The 17,294-nt window shown below is 40.3% G+C and overlaps 1 protein-coding gene across 1 annotated transcript; it reads left to right on the forward strand.

Annotated features, from left to right (window-relative positions):
• The first annotated feature begins 424 nt into the window (after positions 1–424).
• On the forward strand, positions 425–15,175 carry slc35e1 (solute carrier family 35 member E1). Its single transcript, XM_088350124.1, has 6 exons — positions 425–778; positions 6,990–7,060; positions 12,131–12,268; positions 12,385–12,510; positions 12,585–12,830; positions 13,588–15,175. Exons 1-6 carry the CDS (start codon positions 451–453, stop codon positions 13,816–13,818), a joined length of 1,140 nt encoding a protein of 379 aa, XP_088206250.1. The 5' UTR covers positions 425–450; the 3' UTR covers positions 13,819–15,175.
• The last annotated feature ends 2,119 nt before the right edge of the window (positions 15,176–17,294 follow it).

Genomic DNA, 17,294 nt, shown 5'->3' on the forward strand with positions numbered 1-17,294 from the left:
TTATTCCAAAGTTTGACTCCACACACAGACACACACATACTTTTCCTGGTTGTTCTCACCTTTGGGATTTTGAATTCACTACAGCCCCTCAAGTTATAATTCCCCTCTTTCTGGAAAAATATTTTCTGGCACCATGTTTTTGTTGAACTTAAATAACAGTTGTGAAGTGAAAAATGTTATTAAATCATCCAATTTTAATATTTTGGACTGCATGAATAAAATATAAGTATTATCCCGATATCCTACCCTGTGTGTGGTTCTTATTGCACGTTTTTGAAGGATACAAAGGGGTTGTAGTCAACTTCTGCCTTACACAAGAGAACTCTATCACTGGTTTTATTTCTTAGTTTTTATTTTATTTTTTCAATACCGGATGTCCTCCTCGTCCGCTTCCGGGACGCAGCAAACACCCCGCCGCGGGTGACGCGTCAGCGGTCTCCGCTTGGAAAGATGGCTGCGGTGGAGCGGGCTCAGGTCAGGGAAGGCTTCCGTATAGTGGTTCTTTGCGTGTGCTGGTACACAGTCAGCTCGGGCGGCAACGTCATCAACAAAATCATCCTCAATGGCTTCCCTTACCCAGTCACCGTGTCGCTTTTCCACATTTTTTCTATTGTTGTCTTCCTACCGCCGCTGTTGCGCGCTTGGGGAGTCCCCAAAAGTGAACTGCCCAAGAGGTACTACTGGTGGACCATTCTCCCTTTAGCTTTTGGGAAATACTTCGCGTCGGTGTCGGCTCACTTCAGCATATGGAAGGTTCCTGTTTCATACGCACATACCGGTGAGTAAGGGACCCGGGACGTGATTTTTGTCCTTAGCACCAGCTGATGTTAGCTGCTTTGGCTAACAACCGGGGCGATTTTAGGTTCAGAGCTTTAGGGGTAACCAGAGTATCTAGCTTGTCTGAAAGTCAAGTCATTTTTATTTGTATAGCTCTTAATCACAAATATAGTGGAACCTCGGTTCTCGAGCATAATCCGTTCCAGAGCCCTGTTCGAAACCCGATTTGTTCGATCACCGAAATCATTTTCCCCATTAAAAATAATGTAAATCGTTTTAATCCGTTCCAACACCCTGAATGTTTACCTCGAATGTTTAACATAAAGCTAACCCAGGCTAATCGTACGTTCGCGTTATCGTAATCTTCCGTACGAACGATTACGCTAACATGAACGAGTAAAAATAAAAAAAAAGGATAAAGAAAAACAGTATGAATAGAATTCCTTACCTTTGTGGTGGTCAGCAGAAGGCGCAAGTGGACAGTGGCGAGAGGAAAGTCATCAAAAGTTTTTCAACCTCTTCCAAAACTTGCGGCCGTTGCTTGCTTATAGCACTCACTCCCTTAGCCACATCACTAGAATTCACAGCCTACTTATTCTTTAGTATCGTACTGATCGTAGATTTAGCCATGCTGTATTCCCTAGCAAGATCAGACACTCGCACACCTCCTTCATATTTTGCTATTATTTCTTTCTTAAATGCAATAGTTGTACGCACTACTTTTCTTTTTTCACCTGTAGCAACTTTGCTGCTTGCACTGACTTTCTTCGGAGGCATAATAAGGGGCTAAAACACCCGTACGCCGCTCAGCATCGCACCCTAGCGTACGCACTTACGCATTACCGGCGTTCAGACTCCGATTTTTGGACCGAACAGCGAAGCAAGAGTTTCTCGAAATTTTTGGTCGGACTCCGATTTGTTCGAACTGAGAGGCGTTCGAAAACCGAGGTTCCACTTTAGTCTCAAAGGGCTGCACAGGTTATTGCAAACCACAGACTATTATTACACCACCCCCTCGTCTAAAACCTACAGGAGGGCAAGGAAAAACTCAAAAACCTCAACATGAGGAAAATGAAGAAACCTTGAGATGGGGCCGCACATGTGGTAATCCCTCTTCCAGGATGACCAGGCTTCAAAAATTTTTGCAATAACAAATAAAAACGTTATTTTATGTCACTTGAAAGTAATTTAGGATAATTTAACACCATTTGTGAACATCACATTATAATTTGTGGTATAATAGTCGTTCAGCATAACCACTTAATACCATACTCTAATAATATACCGGAGCCTCCACAGACTCTGTCGTTATGCCGCAAGTGACACTAGCCGAGATAAAAAGGGGGGCGAGAGCGGGGCTAGGAATCAAATTGACTGGTCAGAGGATGGCGTATTAACAGTCTGTAGTTTGCAATAATGGTTTTTGTAGCCCTTTAAGACTCCTTGTGCTTAAGGGCTATACAAATAACAGTGTCTGAAACTCATGACAAAAAGTTACCAGACACCAGGGCAGACAACTCTGAAAAGTTGCTTGCCTAGCCATACAGTTGCCTGCCTCATTTTTCACAACTTGAAACACAATAAGACGACTAATCGCCAAAAACATTGTTGTAAAGTATTAAGGATTGATAATTAGAATATATAACAGAACAACACTTTAGAATTAAGTTAATTTACTTCTAACATTCATTGCATGTATATGACATCGCTGTTTTCCATATGCCATCAGTATGTACCTGTATGTACTCATCTTCATTCATGCAATGTTTGCGTTGCGTCGTCTGCTACAAGCTGCAAGCTTTCCAAGATGCTCTTAATGTACGTTTACGTTTTAGCGTCATAGATTCGTAAGAAGCTAACAAAATGTATCTTCTGGGGCTGAGGTTTTGGCTTGAGTCTGCTACAAGCCACGTGAAATCCTCTTTCCACAAATACTTTTAATGTGCGTTTACGTTTTGTAGCATCAAAAATTTTGTTTGCTTCTTTTGAATATTTCTTATGGAGCTGAGGCTTTGGCTTGATTCCTAACCATTTCTCCATTTTTCCTGTGTTTTCTCTACTTTGGAAAATGATAGTCAAATGTGCGACCTTATAACCCTCGGAAAAGTCTGGAACCACGGAGTTATTCGATGCAGGCTTTTGATTGGCTGCCGAGTATGCAAATTGACAAACGAACCAAAATTTCCAAACCAAACGAAGATTTCAAAATTGGAATATAGCAAACGTTTGATTTGGCGAAAAAGAAACAAACTTTTTTTTTTTTTTTTCTTCCTTGAAAAAGTTGTCGGTCACCCGGGCGGAGACATTTTGTAAGTTGTACGCTCAACGTAAAAGATGCACGCCCCGGGCGTCCGGGCAGACGTTATTTCAGACACTGCAAATAAACATGACTTGATTTGACATTTCAAGGCAGTGGAGTATTTCCGACGCTTGGTTTTGTTTTACTTTTTTATTATTTAATCGATTCTCAACGGTTTGAAATCAAGCAGCTTCAACAACTGATGTTTTTATTCTACAAACTGCATTCATTTTATATTTGTTTATAATGTTTTTCAAGGACAGTTTGGCTGAACACTCGCTCTCTAATGGAGAAATGTACGTGCATAAAATGCATGTCATCAAAGATTCAAAACCATCTTGGCTTGAATGTTACTCGAATCTTACCGAGGGGAGTCCGTCCCTGTTCCGTTCAAAAGTTCAATGTGATCTTTAAATGCCTGTGCTAATTTGCCGCGATCCAGTCCAAAAATGCTCCAAAACCTAATAAGTTTTGGTACGTATAGTTAAAATTGACGCTACCATTTCTGTATTTTACCCCTACAACCAGAGATGCTGTTGTGTGTGTGCACGGCTCACAGCATATAGAGATGTCGTGCTTTGCTGGAAAAACTATGTTTATCATAGATTTTAATCAACAACTTCAACTAATTGTTGCAGCTCTAGTTACCAGTACTTCATTTAAAATGTAAACCACCCCCCAGCTCACTGACACCAAAAAGTTGTGCGTTACTCTAGTTACTTATATACTGGGCAGCACGGCGGCGCAGTGGTTAGCGCGTGTGCGGCACAGTTCTGATGTCATGAGATTGAACCTCCTATGTGGAGTTTTCATGTTCTCCCCGTGCTTGCGTGGGTTTCCTCTGGCCACTCCGGTTTCCTCCCACATTCCAAAGACATGCATGTCAGGTTAATTGGCCGGTCCAAATTGTCCTTAGGTGTGAATGAGCGAGCGAATTGTCTGTCCCTGTGTGCCCTGCGACTGGCTGGAAACCAGTTCAGGGCTTTCCCTGCCCACTGCCCGAAGATAGCTGGGATGGGCTCCAGCAAATCCATGACCCTACTGAGGATAAGCAGTGCGGATAATGAATGAACGAATATATATAGAATATATAGAAGCCAACCCCCTAAAACTGCTTTGAAATAGCCACATAATGAATGACATGTAGACCTATATGTAGGAGCAGTGAAGCCTTTATTATGCTTAGCTTGCGCAATCTTGAAAGTTTGCAAATGAAAACTTAACCAAGACACTCCATATCCATTTTGTCTCTGGTCTTTAAACCACTCAAAGATCTCCTTCCCCATTTCTGGGTCTGTCCAAGACTTTTTTTTTCCTCCAGGCACGGTGTATAACCAAAATAATTTTACAAATAAAAAGACTAGCACATATTCACTGTAAATCCGGTGCTCATGTTTTCCCTATTGATTACTTTAGTTTGTTGTTCTTGTATAATCCCCAAAATAATAACGTTACAGAGAAAAGTAATCACATTCCTTTGTAACACCTTAGCATTGATATTAAGTTATATTATTCGTGCACAAGTAGCGATTGTTTTACTGTTTTTCACACGTCAACATTATCTAAACTGGTTGGTTGGTTTGATCCCTTCAGCACTAGGGCCGTAGGGGCACCATTTTCTGTGGTGTGTCTTGGGCAAGTACAGCCTAGTGGCGCCCATCCCTCTCCAGGCCAACATATGTTTCCACCCGGTCTCAAACCGGAAACCTTTTGCGTGTTGGGTGAATGCGCTAACCACTCCACCACGATCCTTAAATACAAAGCACGATTACAAGTTATTTTTGGGAATTTGAATATTTATTACAAATTACAATATTACAATATTTATTACAAATTCAAAGCAGTTAAACCACTCATACCATATTTAAACATGAACTCCACATTTAAAGCATCTTATTGTAACGTTTGAGAAAAATGAAGGTTATTAGGATAAGCGAGCAAATATTTGCAAGGTAGTCCTTGGAGACTGGCTGGAGGTGGTGTAAGTGCATGAGAGAAAACGTGCAATGAAAACTAGTGCAATTACAGTAGCAGCAAAAAAGAACATTTGTATACACATTTTCTATATGAAGACAAGATTTTTTTTTCAGTCTAGAAATGTTTCTCGGATGGTGATGGGCCTTGGGAAAAGATGAGCCTGTTCATCATTGTCTTAGGGAATTATGTAACATTTATACTGTTTGAAAATGATTCTTAACATCAAATAGTGGTCTGGTAAATCTTTTACCCATCTGAAATTAATATTAATAATGCGTCTGTTTGTCAATACTAATCTGTTTAACTGACGTTTTATCTCTGCAAACCATTGTGTTCCTATTCCTTCTTCATGTACGAAAGTAAGAAGGATCTGACATGAAGAAGCAATTGCCTGTTCGACAAAGAATACAGCAACATGATAACAATCATGTCTGAATGTGCAAAAGCGAAATCGAATTTTAGGATATACTGTAAGTCAAAGTTTGGGAATATAGATTTGATCATACATTTTTGTAATGGCCACATTTGCTCACTCTCTCGTCATTTCCTCCGGTTCTACACTCCTATGCCGACGAGATTGGGTCATGAGGAAGTGATCGATCACTGATTTACATATTTTTACAACAGATCTGTACCCTTTTTTTACCGTCCATGAGGCTAATAAATGCTTTCTGGCAGTGTTTTTAACGACAATGTACAGTCATCAACAGTTCTAAAAGAAAATTCGCATGATATTGTGCAGCCTTGTTAGATATTGTAAAGAGCAAAAACAAAAAGGAATTTTACAGTGTTTTGTAGAGGTGCTTGAAATCCTCGAATATGCTTTAATTTTAATGATTGGTTCTCAAGGATTGAAAAGTGCTTGAATTTTTGGTGACGTGCTTGTAATACTTGTAATGCTTGCCATATTTCTCATCAAGTCTGCTTAAAAAATGCTGACGCTGCTCTCTGGATGCTTCATTTTGCCATTTCATTTCTTCTTCCCCGTGAACAACGGCAGACACAGTATTATTAGTTTGTGTGGCATTGTCCCATGAAGCGTCATCATTGTGCCTTAGAGGACAGATGCATGCTACACCTAAACAGTCCACAATAAAATGGGTATTAGTGCAAGGATTACTTATCAATTATGGACATTTAATTGTATTAGGAAGAACTGAAACTGAAAATGTAAGCTAATTATTACAGTCATTTTACCAAACACCTATATGGTTAGAGATTTGTTTAACTATATTTACACACATATTGTTCAGATCCACAAATGTATAAGCGATTGATTCAAGATCTAGAAATCCTTTTGATTGATAAATGCACACTCAACATTAAAAATTGCATATGTAATTCACAGATATATTTGTGGGTCTGCAAGGTACATGATTCACGCCGGGTTTTTTTTCTTTTAATGATACTTGAGGAATTAAATTTGGCTTTTAAAACCCTTAAAAAGAGCTTGAATTTGGCGATAAAAGGTGTATGAAACCAGATTTTATTTTCTGCAAAACCTTTACAATTGACATTTTCCCCACATGCAAATGAGGCCTTTATTTTGTCATTGCACAGCCTCCAAACAATTTGTGTTTGTAGATTCACACAATGTTTCATTATTAGCATTTTTATTATTGAACCCCATTTCGTTCTTTAAAAAAGTCTTGCAGTCGTTGCCGTTGCATCTCCGGTAAAATTAAATCCAAATGAAACCTAGCTTTCGCTAGACCACACAGGCACACACATTGGATAATTTCCCATGGTATTGTACGACAATGAATTACTGCCCACTCCAGTGTGATGTGGGCAGTGTTTGAAAAACACTGCTCTAGATCTTAAACATCCTTAAATGAAATACGATTAACATACCCTGATATAAAACAGCAACATAAGAACTGTTCTTGCTTTTTTTAACTTTATGGTCACTTTTACCTTTTTTTTTCTTTTGCAGTTAAAGCCACAATGCCAATATGGGTTGTGCTTTTGTCAAGAATCATCATGAAGGAGAAACAATCAACAAAGGTGAGTAGCAAGGAACATGGCTCTGTTTAACCCTGGGCTGCTTCTGCACGGGTGATGTGGCAACTTCTCTTTGACACGAGACCTCAGCTACCTAGGGTTGAAGGTCGTTAAGGAGTTTTAGTTTTTTCTGGCCTCTGCTGTGAGAAATTACTCATGTTTTGATACGAGCCTATGTTTGACTTTTGGCAAGCAGTGTTTCACACTGCTGTATTATGTTAGTGTGATTTAAGAATATATTGTTTTTTTTGGGGCCAATACAGATAGCAATTTTTAGTATTAAGACGAGGCCAATAACCAATATTTGGAACCGATATTTATCCATTGTCTGCACCGCTTATCTTCTGTAGGGTCGCAGGAGAACTGGAGCTGATCCCAGCTATCTTCAGGCAGTGGGCAGGGGACACCCCGAACTGGTTGCCGGCCAGTCGTAGGGCACACAGACAACTCACTCGCTCATTTACACCTAGGGGCAATTTGGACCGGCCAATTAACCTAACATGCATGTTGTAATGTGGGAGGAAACCGGAGTGCCCGGAGGAAACCCACGCAAGCACGAGGAGAACTTGCAAACTCCGCACAGAAGGTCTGGTAGCTGGATTTGATCCCATGACCTTAGAACTGGGCCGCGGACGGGCTAACCACTCATTCACCGAGCTGATATTCATTTGCTGCAAAATCCTAAAAATCGGCGTGAGATTTTTTACATTTTTGAAAAAGAAAGAAAGAATATTTGTTATAAATTCAAAAAAAACATTAATAGCTCTCTTAAACATTTTACGGTAAATTAAAATTTCAACACAACTAACATGACTCATCATTCACTGAAACCAAAAACTAACAGTGCAGGAACTCCAATTAGGCTTAACAGTAAATCTTATTTAGGTCCATAAAAACTTAAATAGTTGCCCAATTTTTGTTTAAAATAAGTAAATACAAATGCCAATACAAATAACATGACATAAAATAACTTAAAACAAAAACTGCACTGAAATTACAACAGATCTCACAAATTGAAAAGCGTGGGCACTCCTGTTTTACAGCCAGATTGATGAACTAATGTAATGGTAACAGCTAATCACTAAACCTTCCAATTTAGTGTGCTTTTAATGCGCTCTCTCAATCATAAACGTGCACGCTTGATTGATGAACTTATGCTATGATAAGAGCTAATTTATTAGTCTTCACTTGAACGTGCTTCCCTAAAACAAGTTAACTTCACTTTTTATGCTACCTCCTAATCACACACACACATTTCTACCACGGGACTATACACAACATTTTTCTCCGGCGTGTGACTTGGAACTCAGGAGTTAGCAGAGCTGTCGTTGTTTACTCCACTTTAATGCTATTCTTCCTGCTTCAGTGGCTCTGGCCCCAGTCGCTTATTCAATCAGAAGGCGCAGGGCGGGTTGTGTCTGACACAGGGATGGGAGAGAGGGAACGAGAGGCTCATCTGCATCTAAGCCTAAATAATCGAACCGTAAAATTGAAAATAAATGCAGATACTGATACCTGGCAAATTCCCAAATATCGGTGCCGTTAAGCGGCCCGCCCGATAATCGGTTGATCTCTAGTGTAATTATCAAAACAAAACTATCTGTTGATGTAATTGATATGATTGTACCAAATTGAACCTCTAAAGTGGCTTAATGCTAAAGCAGTTTCTTGGATATTCACAATGCAATGGTTCATTCCTTTTTGTTTGAATTTCACTTAATACAAACACATTTTTACAACAGGGATGTATGAAAGAAGGCTTTATTTCTGCATCTCACATCTGTGTGTCATGTTTGCTTTGCACTCAAGTGTTTACACAGACGGGCAACACCGCTGAATATGACGCTAGTCCACAAGTTTTGTTGGGTTTGCCTGTGACACTTGCAAAACCATTTCTGCAGTAAATGGTTTGAATAGCTATCTTGTAAGATAACTTTTATGTAGTATAACCATAGTTTCCTCAAATGGTGGTACCAAAAACACTTTAAGATACTTGTTGTTTAAAAATCTAAATTTGAAAACAGACAATATTTTCCGAATTCTAGAAAACACAATTTCATGTTTCTACGTATGTTGGCCTGGAGAGGGATGGATGCCACCAGGCTGTATTTTTCCAAGACACACCACAGGAAATGGTGCCCCTACGACCCGTATGCTTAAGGAATCCTACCAACCAACCATACACATAAGAAAACACTTAAAATTAACTCAATTGTCTTTATTTTTAGGATTATTTTCATTTTTTTACTTCAGTTTTTAAACTTTTTTTGGCAAAATACAATTTTCGATTCAAACAACTAATATATAGTAAATAAGAAATATAGTCATTAAATCAGCAGCCATCATGATTGAGATTTTCAACGCAGTACGACTACAGTAAAAAAAACGACTTCCTTGTTTAATTTGGGTGAATATCGAGTTTTTGATCATGGAAAAAGGGCATACTACTCAAGACATGGAATATTATGCATAACTTTTCAGCGCTGCAGATAAATGATAAAACGCAAAAAAGGTATTGATTTTCCATTGTTTTTTTTTTTAACCAATTTAGACACAGATCTTCTGAAAATACACACAAAAATTATAATAATATAATTACAAATTAAAAAGAGTAAAGGATCAGCTGTCTCTAAAATCGAAAGATTGAATACACCCTGCTTGGTAGCAACCAATATCATTAAAAGAAGTCCAAATTTGGCTCATCAACAAGATGGCGGACAATTATGTCATTTCCCTTGAGATAAAGGTCCTCAAACTCTATTGCCCGTATTTTCCGCACTATAAGGCGCACCTAAAAGTCTTAATTTTTTTCAAAAGCTGACGATGCGCCTTATAGTACAGTGCGCCTTATATATGGATCAATATTAAGTCGCAAAGTCTTGCAACTAATGCAAGCAGCCGCCGACTAGATTTTCCCCCGAACGCGAAGTAGTCCGCGGTGTATGCTGGGATTTATATACCGGCGTTTCATTGGCCAACCAATGTGTCAATCATCATTTGAATCGATCACTATTGGCTAAAGTTATTCGGAGGTAAGGGGGGGCGGATCCTTTTTATCATTTACAGGCTCGCATAGGCTAAAGGGGCAAAACAAACCCTGCAATTGGCCGAAAAAGATGTGTCAATCATCAGTTGAATCGATCACTATTGGCTTAAGTTATTTGGAGGTAAAGGGGGCGGATCCTTTTTATCATTTACAGGCTCGCATAGGCTAAAGGGGCAAAACAAAGCCTGCAATTGGCCGAAAAAGATGTGTCAATCATCATTTGAATCGATCACTATTGGCCAAAGTTATTCGGAGGTAAAGGGGGCGGATCCTTTTTATCATTTACAGGCTCGCATAGGCTAAAAAGGGCAAAATAAAGCCTGCAATTGGCCGAAAAAGATGAATGTGAATAGCAAGTGTGGTTGTCTACGGCATAGAGAATGTGAATTTCCCTGCGGGGATGAAAAAAGTATCTATCTATCTAGAGGAAACATGTTTTACCATTCTGTATTTGTAAATATTTTACTCTCCTGGATTTACTACACTCACGGATATAAGAGGACAATGGTTGCACATTATTATTGAACGAAACGACTTCGGTGAGCTACTCCGGCTATATATTTTCCCAGTATCTTGTTTCAGAGTGATCTAGATGTTTCTGTGATGGGTCTTTTTTTAAATTATACTCAATTCCAAGTGTTTATTGTCATATGCACAGTAAAGTTGCGACCGAAAAAGAAAATAGAAACTAAGGAATGGTTGGCATTTCTTGAATCCCAAGACTTTAACCTTCGAATGATATTTGAGTGACATCGTACGGACACCGCATCCGCACGTGTCTACAACACGTATTTGCTTCTTTGCAAGCTTTCGGAATGTTAAGGGGGTAATAAGTTTGACTGAACTATCTGACTGTTTTGTCGACGTTCCCATTGTAGCGCCTTATTATCCGGTGCGCCTTATGTATGGAAGATATAGGACCAAAAACTATTTTTTGGGGGTGCGCCCTATAACCCGGTGCGACCTATAGTGCGGAAAATACGGTACTTGGGGGCTGTCAGAGCTTGGTTCTGTGTGAGGTTGGGGCCGAATCGTATTTTCCACAAGAAAAGTTCTGATGAAAATATTTTACTGTTCTCTATTTTTTTCAAACATTCAGTACTTTCTTTTTGTATTGAATTCCATTATCAGCCAATAAGATTTAAAAAAAAACTGTTTTGAGGCACCCTCTGTCAGACCAAAGTGGTACTACAACCCCCAATGTCACACTACTTATCTGCATTGATTTAAAGTACTTAGTGGCTCATACATCAAGCGACACAACAAATCAATGATGAAATTGGTTGCCAGCGCTTTAGAAATAATGAAATTAATCGATTCTAACAATTTGGGGTTGGAGCCGTTATCTGTTTAGTTCACTCTTTAAAGAAAGCGGGACAAAGAGAAATGAAAACCTGACATCTGCCCCAAATAAACATTTCATCTCATTAGCTGCACCGCTTATCCTCAGTAGGGTCGCGGGGGTGCTGGAGCCCATCCCAGCAATCATCGGGCAGTGGGCAGGGGACACCCTGAACTGGTTACCAGCCAATCACAGGGACAGACAACTCGCTCGTTCATTCACACCTAGGGACAATTTAGACTGGCCAATCCACCTTAAATGCATGTCTTTGGAATGTGGGAGGAAACTGGAGTGCCCGGAGGAAACCCACGCAAGCACGGGAAAACATACAAACTCCGCACAGGAAGTCCGGTAGCTGGATTTGAACCCACACAGGAGGTTCCCAAGACCTTAGAACTGTGCCGCACACGCGCTAACCACTGCGCTGCCGTGCTGCCCCCAAATAAACATAAAAAGTCAAAATATATTAACACCATAGAATTATAAGAAAACAGACAATATCAAATGAAAGCATGGTTTGTGCTACACACTAACATTATACATACTGTTATCAAACAATTGTGTTTTAAGCATTTTTTACTTCGAAAACTACAGGAGATGATTCTGTTTTCGTTTGGTAATTTAGATCTGTACCGTTTTCTAGCTTAACTGAGTTTTTGTGGCCTCAATGTTGTCCACATGGAAGGTGTACGTCTCGCTGATCCCCATCATTGGCGGCGTGTTTCTGGCAACAGTGACAGAGTTGTCCTTCGACGTTTCGGGCCTCATCAGCGCTCTGGCTGCCACGCTTTGCTTCTCGCTGCAAAATATCTTCTCCAAAAAGGTACAGGTTGAAATGCTTAAGTTGTGTGTCACAATTCATGTGGATATTTTCAACTTTCTCCTTTCAGGGACTCATGTCAAATTAGAAAGAGACATATTGATCTTTTTTATTTCCAGGTGTTGCGCGATACGCACATCCACCACCTACGGCTTCTCAATGTTTTGGGCTTTAACGCGGTGATCTTCATGCTGCCCACTTGGGTAATGGTGGACCTGTCAGTTTTTCTCATCAATGATGACCTGGTGGGTGCATGTTTCTCTTTTTTTTCTTTCTCCCCAACCTGAATGGCATCTGAGCATTTGCATCATCCTCTCAGTGGGACGTGTCGGGATGGACCAGCACGGTTCTCCTGCTGCTCCTCAGCGGCTTCTGCAACTTCGCTCAGAACGTCATCGCCTTCAGCGTGCTCAGTCTGGTCAGCCCGCTCAGCTACGCGGTGGCCAACGCCACCAAGAGGATCATGGTCATCAGCATTTCGCTCTTTATGCTGCGAAACCCCGTCACGCTCACAAATGTGCTGGGCATGATGACCGCGATCGTCGGGGTCTTTCTCTACAATAAGGTAAGTTGCCCTTCAAGGAGTCGGGTTTTTTTTGTGCTAAACTCACACCAGTGGTTCTCAATTAATGGGACGGGCTTCCCTCTGGCAGCGATAGCCATGGTCAAGTGGTGGGCGGGTGCGTTTTTTAATTTTTTTTTTTTATTTTTTTATTATAGCTTTCCCAGAACAAAGTGTATTTGCTACTCCACTACACTAGGGTGCAGTGGTGTTCTCAATGTTTTTTTTTTGGGGGGGGGGGGGTTTAGTTGTCGTTTTTTTGTCGACTTAAATACGATTTCAAAAGGCATTAAATAGTCTTGAATTCAACTTACCTTAAACTGTAGGAACCGTGGAACTTTTCTTTCAGAATTCATATCTATTATAGAAAGGCGCTAGAGCTTCTTTCTATTTCTGCAAAGACAGCCAGGCAAAAGCAGAAAAGCAGATAGGCGCAGTGGAAAACAAGATAAAAATGCTCTTTTACCTCAGTTGTGCAAAGGTAACATATACTTAGTAAAGAGAAAAATCCACTTTCAACTTTTTAAGGACATCATAACAACACTCCTCACCTTTAAAGGGACAGTGTGCAATATAGAGTGCAGATGATTGTTTGACGTGATGTGGCTGATTTTTCTTTTGTGCGTCTCTCAGCATTGTTTCGCAGGCCAGAAAAAATCAGTTTGGCCCATATGTTTGACACCCCTGGCCCAAAAAGTTTTTTTCCCTGTCAATTTTGTGTTTCAATGTGAGCGTGATGTCCTTTTCCTGTCCCCGACAGGCCAAGTACGACGCCAACCAAGAGAAGAAACTCCTGCCCAGCAGCAAGCAGGACCTGATGTCTTTTGCTAACCCGGTTTTCCAAAAGCATCAGGCCAACGGTTCTGCACCTTCCTCCCACGATTCTTTCCAGGAACAGAACAGTTGGAACAACGTGCTGACCGACCACTTCCAGTACAGTCGGCAAACGTACACGGCAAACTCCAACAGCAACCACCAGTTCGTAGTCTGAGGAGAAAAGTTGGAGGCTGACCTTGCTCATAGACGTTGGCGTGCGGCACCAGCAAGCTTACTTTATTTCTCCGCCCACACAGGAAGAAGTATTTTCACATAACACGACCTCTCCCGTGATCCCTCCATACCCAGACTCCCTTTACTTTGTTCCGGTCTGTTTGAGTCAGGACGCAGAAGCTCAAATCGGATATTTTCAGATGCATAAGCATCATGTATTCATTGTTCAAGCGAGCAACAACATATCTGTGGAAAGCCTTACTATTTTTATTTTAGGTATTTATTTTTCGGGTTTCTGTTTCTGGATGACCATTCATGGCATATGTAGAATAAGTAAAGACCTACAAAAATATACAACCATCTTCTGCTGGAGACCCTCCCAGCCATCTTCAGGCACTGGGCAGGGCACACAGAGACAGACAATTCACTTGCTCATTCACACCTCGAGATTTGTCCCTGGGTAGAACATGGAAACGCCACACAGGGAGTCAGGTAGCTGAAATCGAACTCTGAACCTACGCACCGCAGGGCTGACGCGCTAACCACTCAACAGCCGTGCCGCCCCCTACAAAAATATGTCATTTAAATCACATTTCTTTCATTGAAAAACATCTCGCGCGACACCACCATTTGGTGCCATTGCATCTCCGGTAAAAGTAAATCCTGATGAAAGATAGCTTTCGCTAGACCGCACAGGCACACAAATTGGATCATTTCCCACTGCACGGTACGACAATTACTGTAACTCACAGCGGTTAGAAAACACAGATTTAAATAGATAAACAACAAAAAGAAAATGTTGGGATTATTTTGGTGTGCCGTATTGTGCAGAAAATAAGGTATATGTGGGTATTTGTTTATTTCTACATTTCTACGTATGGCATATACCATATTTTCTGGACTAGAGGGAGCACCTCAAAAATATTCTTTCAGACTAATTAGGCACACTAGATTGTAAGGTGCACTTTCGAATTTCTGTTTTTTTTTGTGGGTTTATTTTGTGCCTTTATAGTGCTGAAAACACGGCATTTGTTGGTATTTATTCATTTATTTCTACAGATGTGGCGGCAGTAGCTCAGGAGGTAAAGTCTTGGGATCAAGAGGTCGCAGGTTCGATTCCTGGCTCCTCCGAGTTATATGTCGAAGTGTCCTTGGGGAAGACACTGAATCTCTAATTCCCCCGATGAGCAGGTAGTTGCCTTGCATGGCTGATGCTGCCATCGATTAGTTAGTGTGTGTAAAAGGGAAAGTGTGAAGCACATTGTAAAGCACTTTGGGAGGTCTTCATTGACTGGAAAAGCGCTATTTAAATGCAGAACATTTACATATATACTGTAATGTCTGGACTACAAGGCGCATCTCAAAAAACAAAATTTGCCCGAAATTTGAAAGTGCGCCATATATTCCAGTGCGCCTTATTGAAAGGCTTATGGGCACTGGATTATAAGGCGCACTTTCGAATTTTTGCTTATTTTGGGGTGCCTTATAGTCCAGAAAATACAGTATTTGTATGTATTTATCTACAATTCTACAAATGGTTTATTTACAATAGCATCTGATCTGATTCCAACGAAGCGTGAGACTATTTCATATACCAGGAATAGTTGGTGACCGCTTTTCTTTTCCGCTAATGCAACAAATTATGTTTTTGGGGGGGACAAGTTTAATTCACAAAACATAGCTTCCTGGTCAAAAACATGGCTTTAAAGTACAAGGACTCTCGCTTGTTCCTTATCTAAGGGACGGAATATCGAAGCTGGGTTTGAAGCGAGATCTCGTCATTTGCTTATCGATACGCGATGTTTATTCGTCTGTCAGCAACGCTTTTCCTGCAGGGGGCGATGTCCTCTCTACTGTTAGCCTCAACCAAAGTTGCGCTGTCGTATTTTTGTTAACATTCTAGTTTGCACATATTAATAGAGCAAAATGTTCTTGTGAGAGGTAAAATGGCCTCTCACGTTCGACACCATTAGACACTGGATCGGCGCAAAATAAACCAAGGTTTGGTTTGTGCAACAAAATACAAATTACAAATGGAACTGCCAATGGAGCAGAACGAGATTACACAGAATTATGGTGTCACTAACCCTTGTAATAGATTATCATGTATTTATTTTACGATCGATTCCGAGCAATATCACATGTGCTCTGCGATTTTCTACTGTATTTTATTAGCCTCAACAGGAGTATATTTTCGCTCTCTAAATTTTGTATTTACGTTTGTGTCAATCTGAAGAAAAATCATGCCTCTCCAAAGTGGTAAAAGTGTTCTCGGTAGTGTTCTTCTGTTCAGTTTACCAAATGTGATCGTCTGCTACCGAGTGACTGAATTAAATGGGATTTTTAGAATAATAGAAATACCCTTCAAATAGCAAAAATTTGAAAGGGATATTGTGTATGTTTAGTGCCTATTAGTGGTAAAAAAACGCAATTCATTTAAAAATGTATTTCATTAATAAGACAAAAATACATGAACGATCATTTAAGCGTGCCTTAAAAAAAACTGAATTTTTCATTTATTTTACATAACATGAGCCTCATACAAAGGGAGCAGACATCATTGTCCACCATCTTGCTTAGGGTACCCTAATGAAAAAAATAATCTGATGAAAGGCTGGGCAATAAATGAGAAAGAAAATAGTCTGACTTGGTCGCCTGAGTCCCTGTAGTTTGTTTTTTTACTTGTTTGTAGCGCTTATTTTCGGCTCCATCTATCCATTATCCTCAGTAGGGTCACGGGGGTGCTGGAGCCCATCCCAGCTATCTTTGGGCAGTGGGCAGGGGACACCCTGAACTGGTTGCCAGCCAATTGCAGGGCACAGAGACAGACAACTTGCTCGCTCATTCACACCTGGGGACAATTTGAACCGGCCAATTACCCTGACCGGCATATTTCTGTAATGTGGGAAGAAACCAGAGTGAAACCCACACAAGCATGGGGAGAACATGCAAACTCCACACAGGAAGGTTCGATCTCATGACCTCAGAACTGTGCCGCTCACGGTTGCACTAGACACAATTGCGACAGCTCGTGGCCAAAAATCACACAGTGTCCCTTTAAGTTTAAAGGGACCGTGTATATTATTTGAGTGAGAGTGGAAGCTCCCTCCTATGTTGAGTATTTATACATATATTTGTATAATCTTTATAAATACGTATTGGTAGTACGTATTAAATATAAATACGTATTGGTAGTAGTACAACCAGTGGTAGTATTCTTAACCTGGCTTAATTTACATAACAAAGGGAATAAAAGTTAAATATTTATTTCAAGGCACTATGGTATTTTCCCACACATTAGACGGCTCCCTCTAGGCAAGGCTCATGCTATGTAAAGTAAATGACATTTTTGTGACCTAAAAATGCATGTTGATAAGATATTTTATGGGTATTACTTCAATCAATACAGTTTGAAAACGAATGTTTTTCTTTACCACTAAAAGGCGCTAAATCATACACTGTCCCTTAAAGAATGAT

The sequence above is a fragment of the Urocampus carinirostris genome, chromosome 12, assembly GCF_059441175.1.
Source record: "Urocampus carinirostris isolate Australia breed hairy pipefish chromosome 12, RoL_Ucar_1.0, whole genome shotgun sequence".
NCBI lineage: Eukaryota > Metazoa > Chordata > Actinopteri > Syngnathiformes > Syngnathidae > Urocampus > Urocampus carinirostris.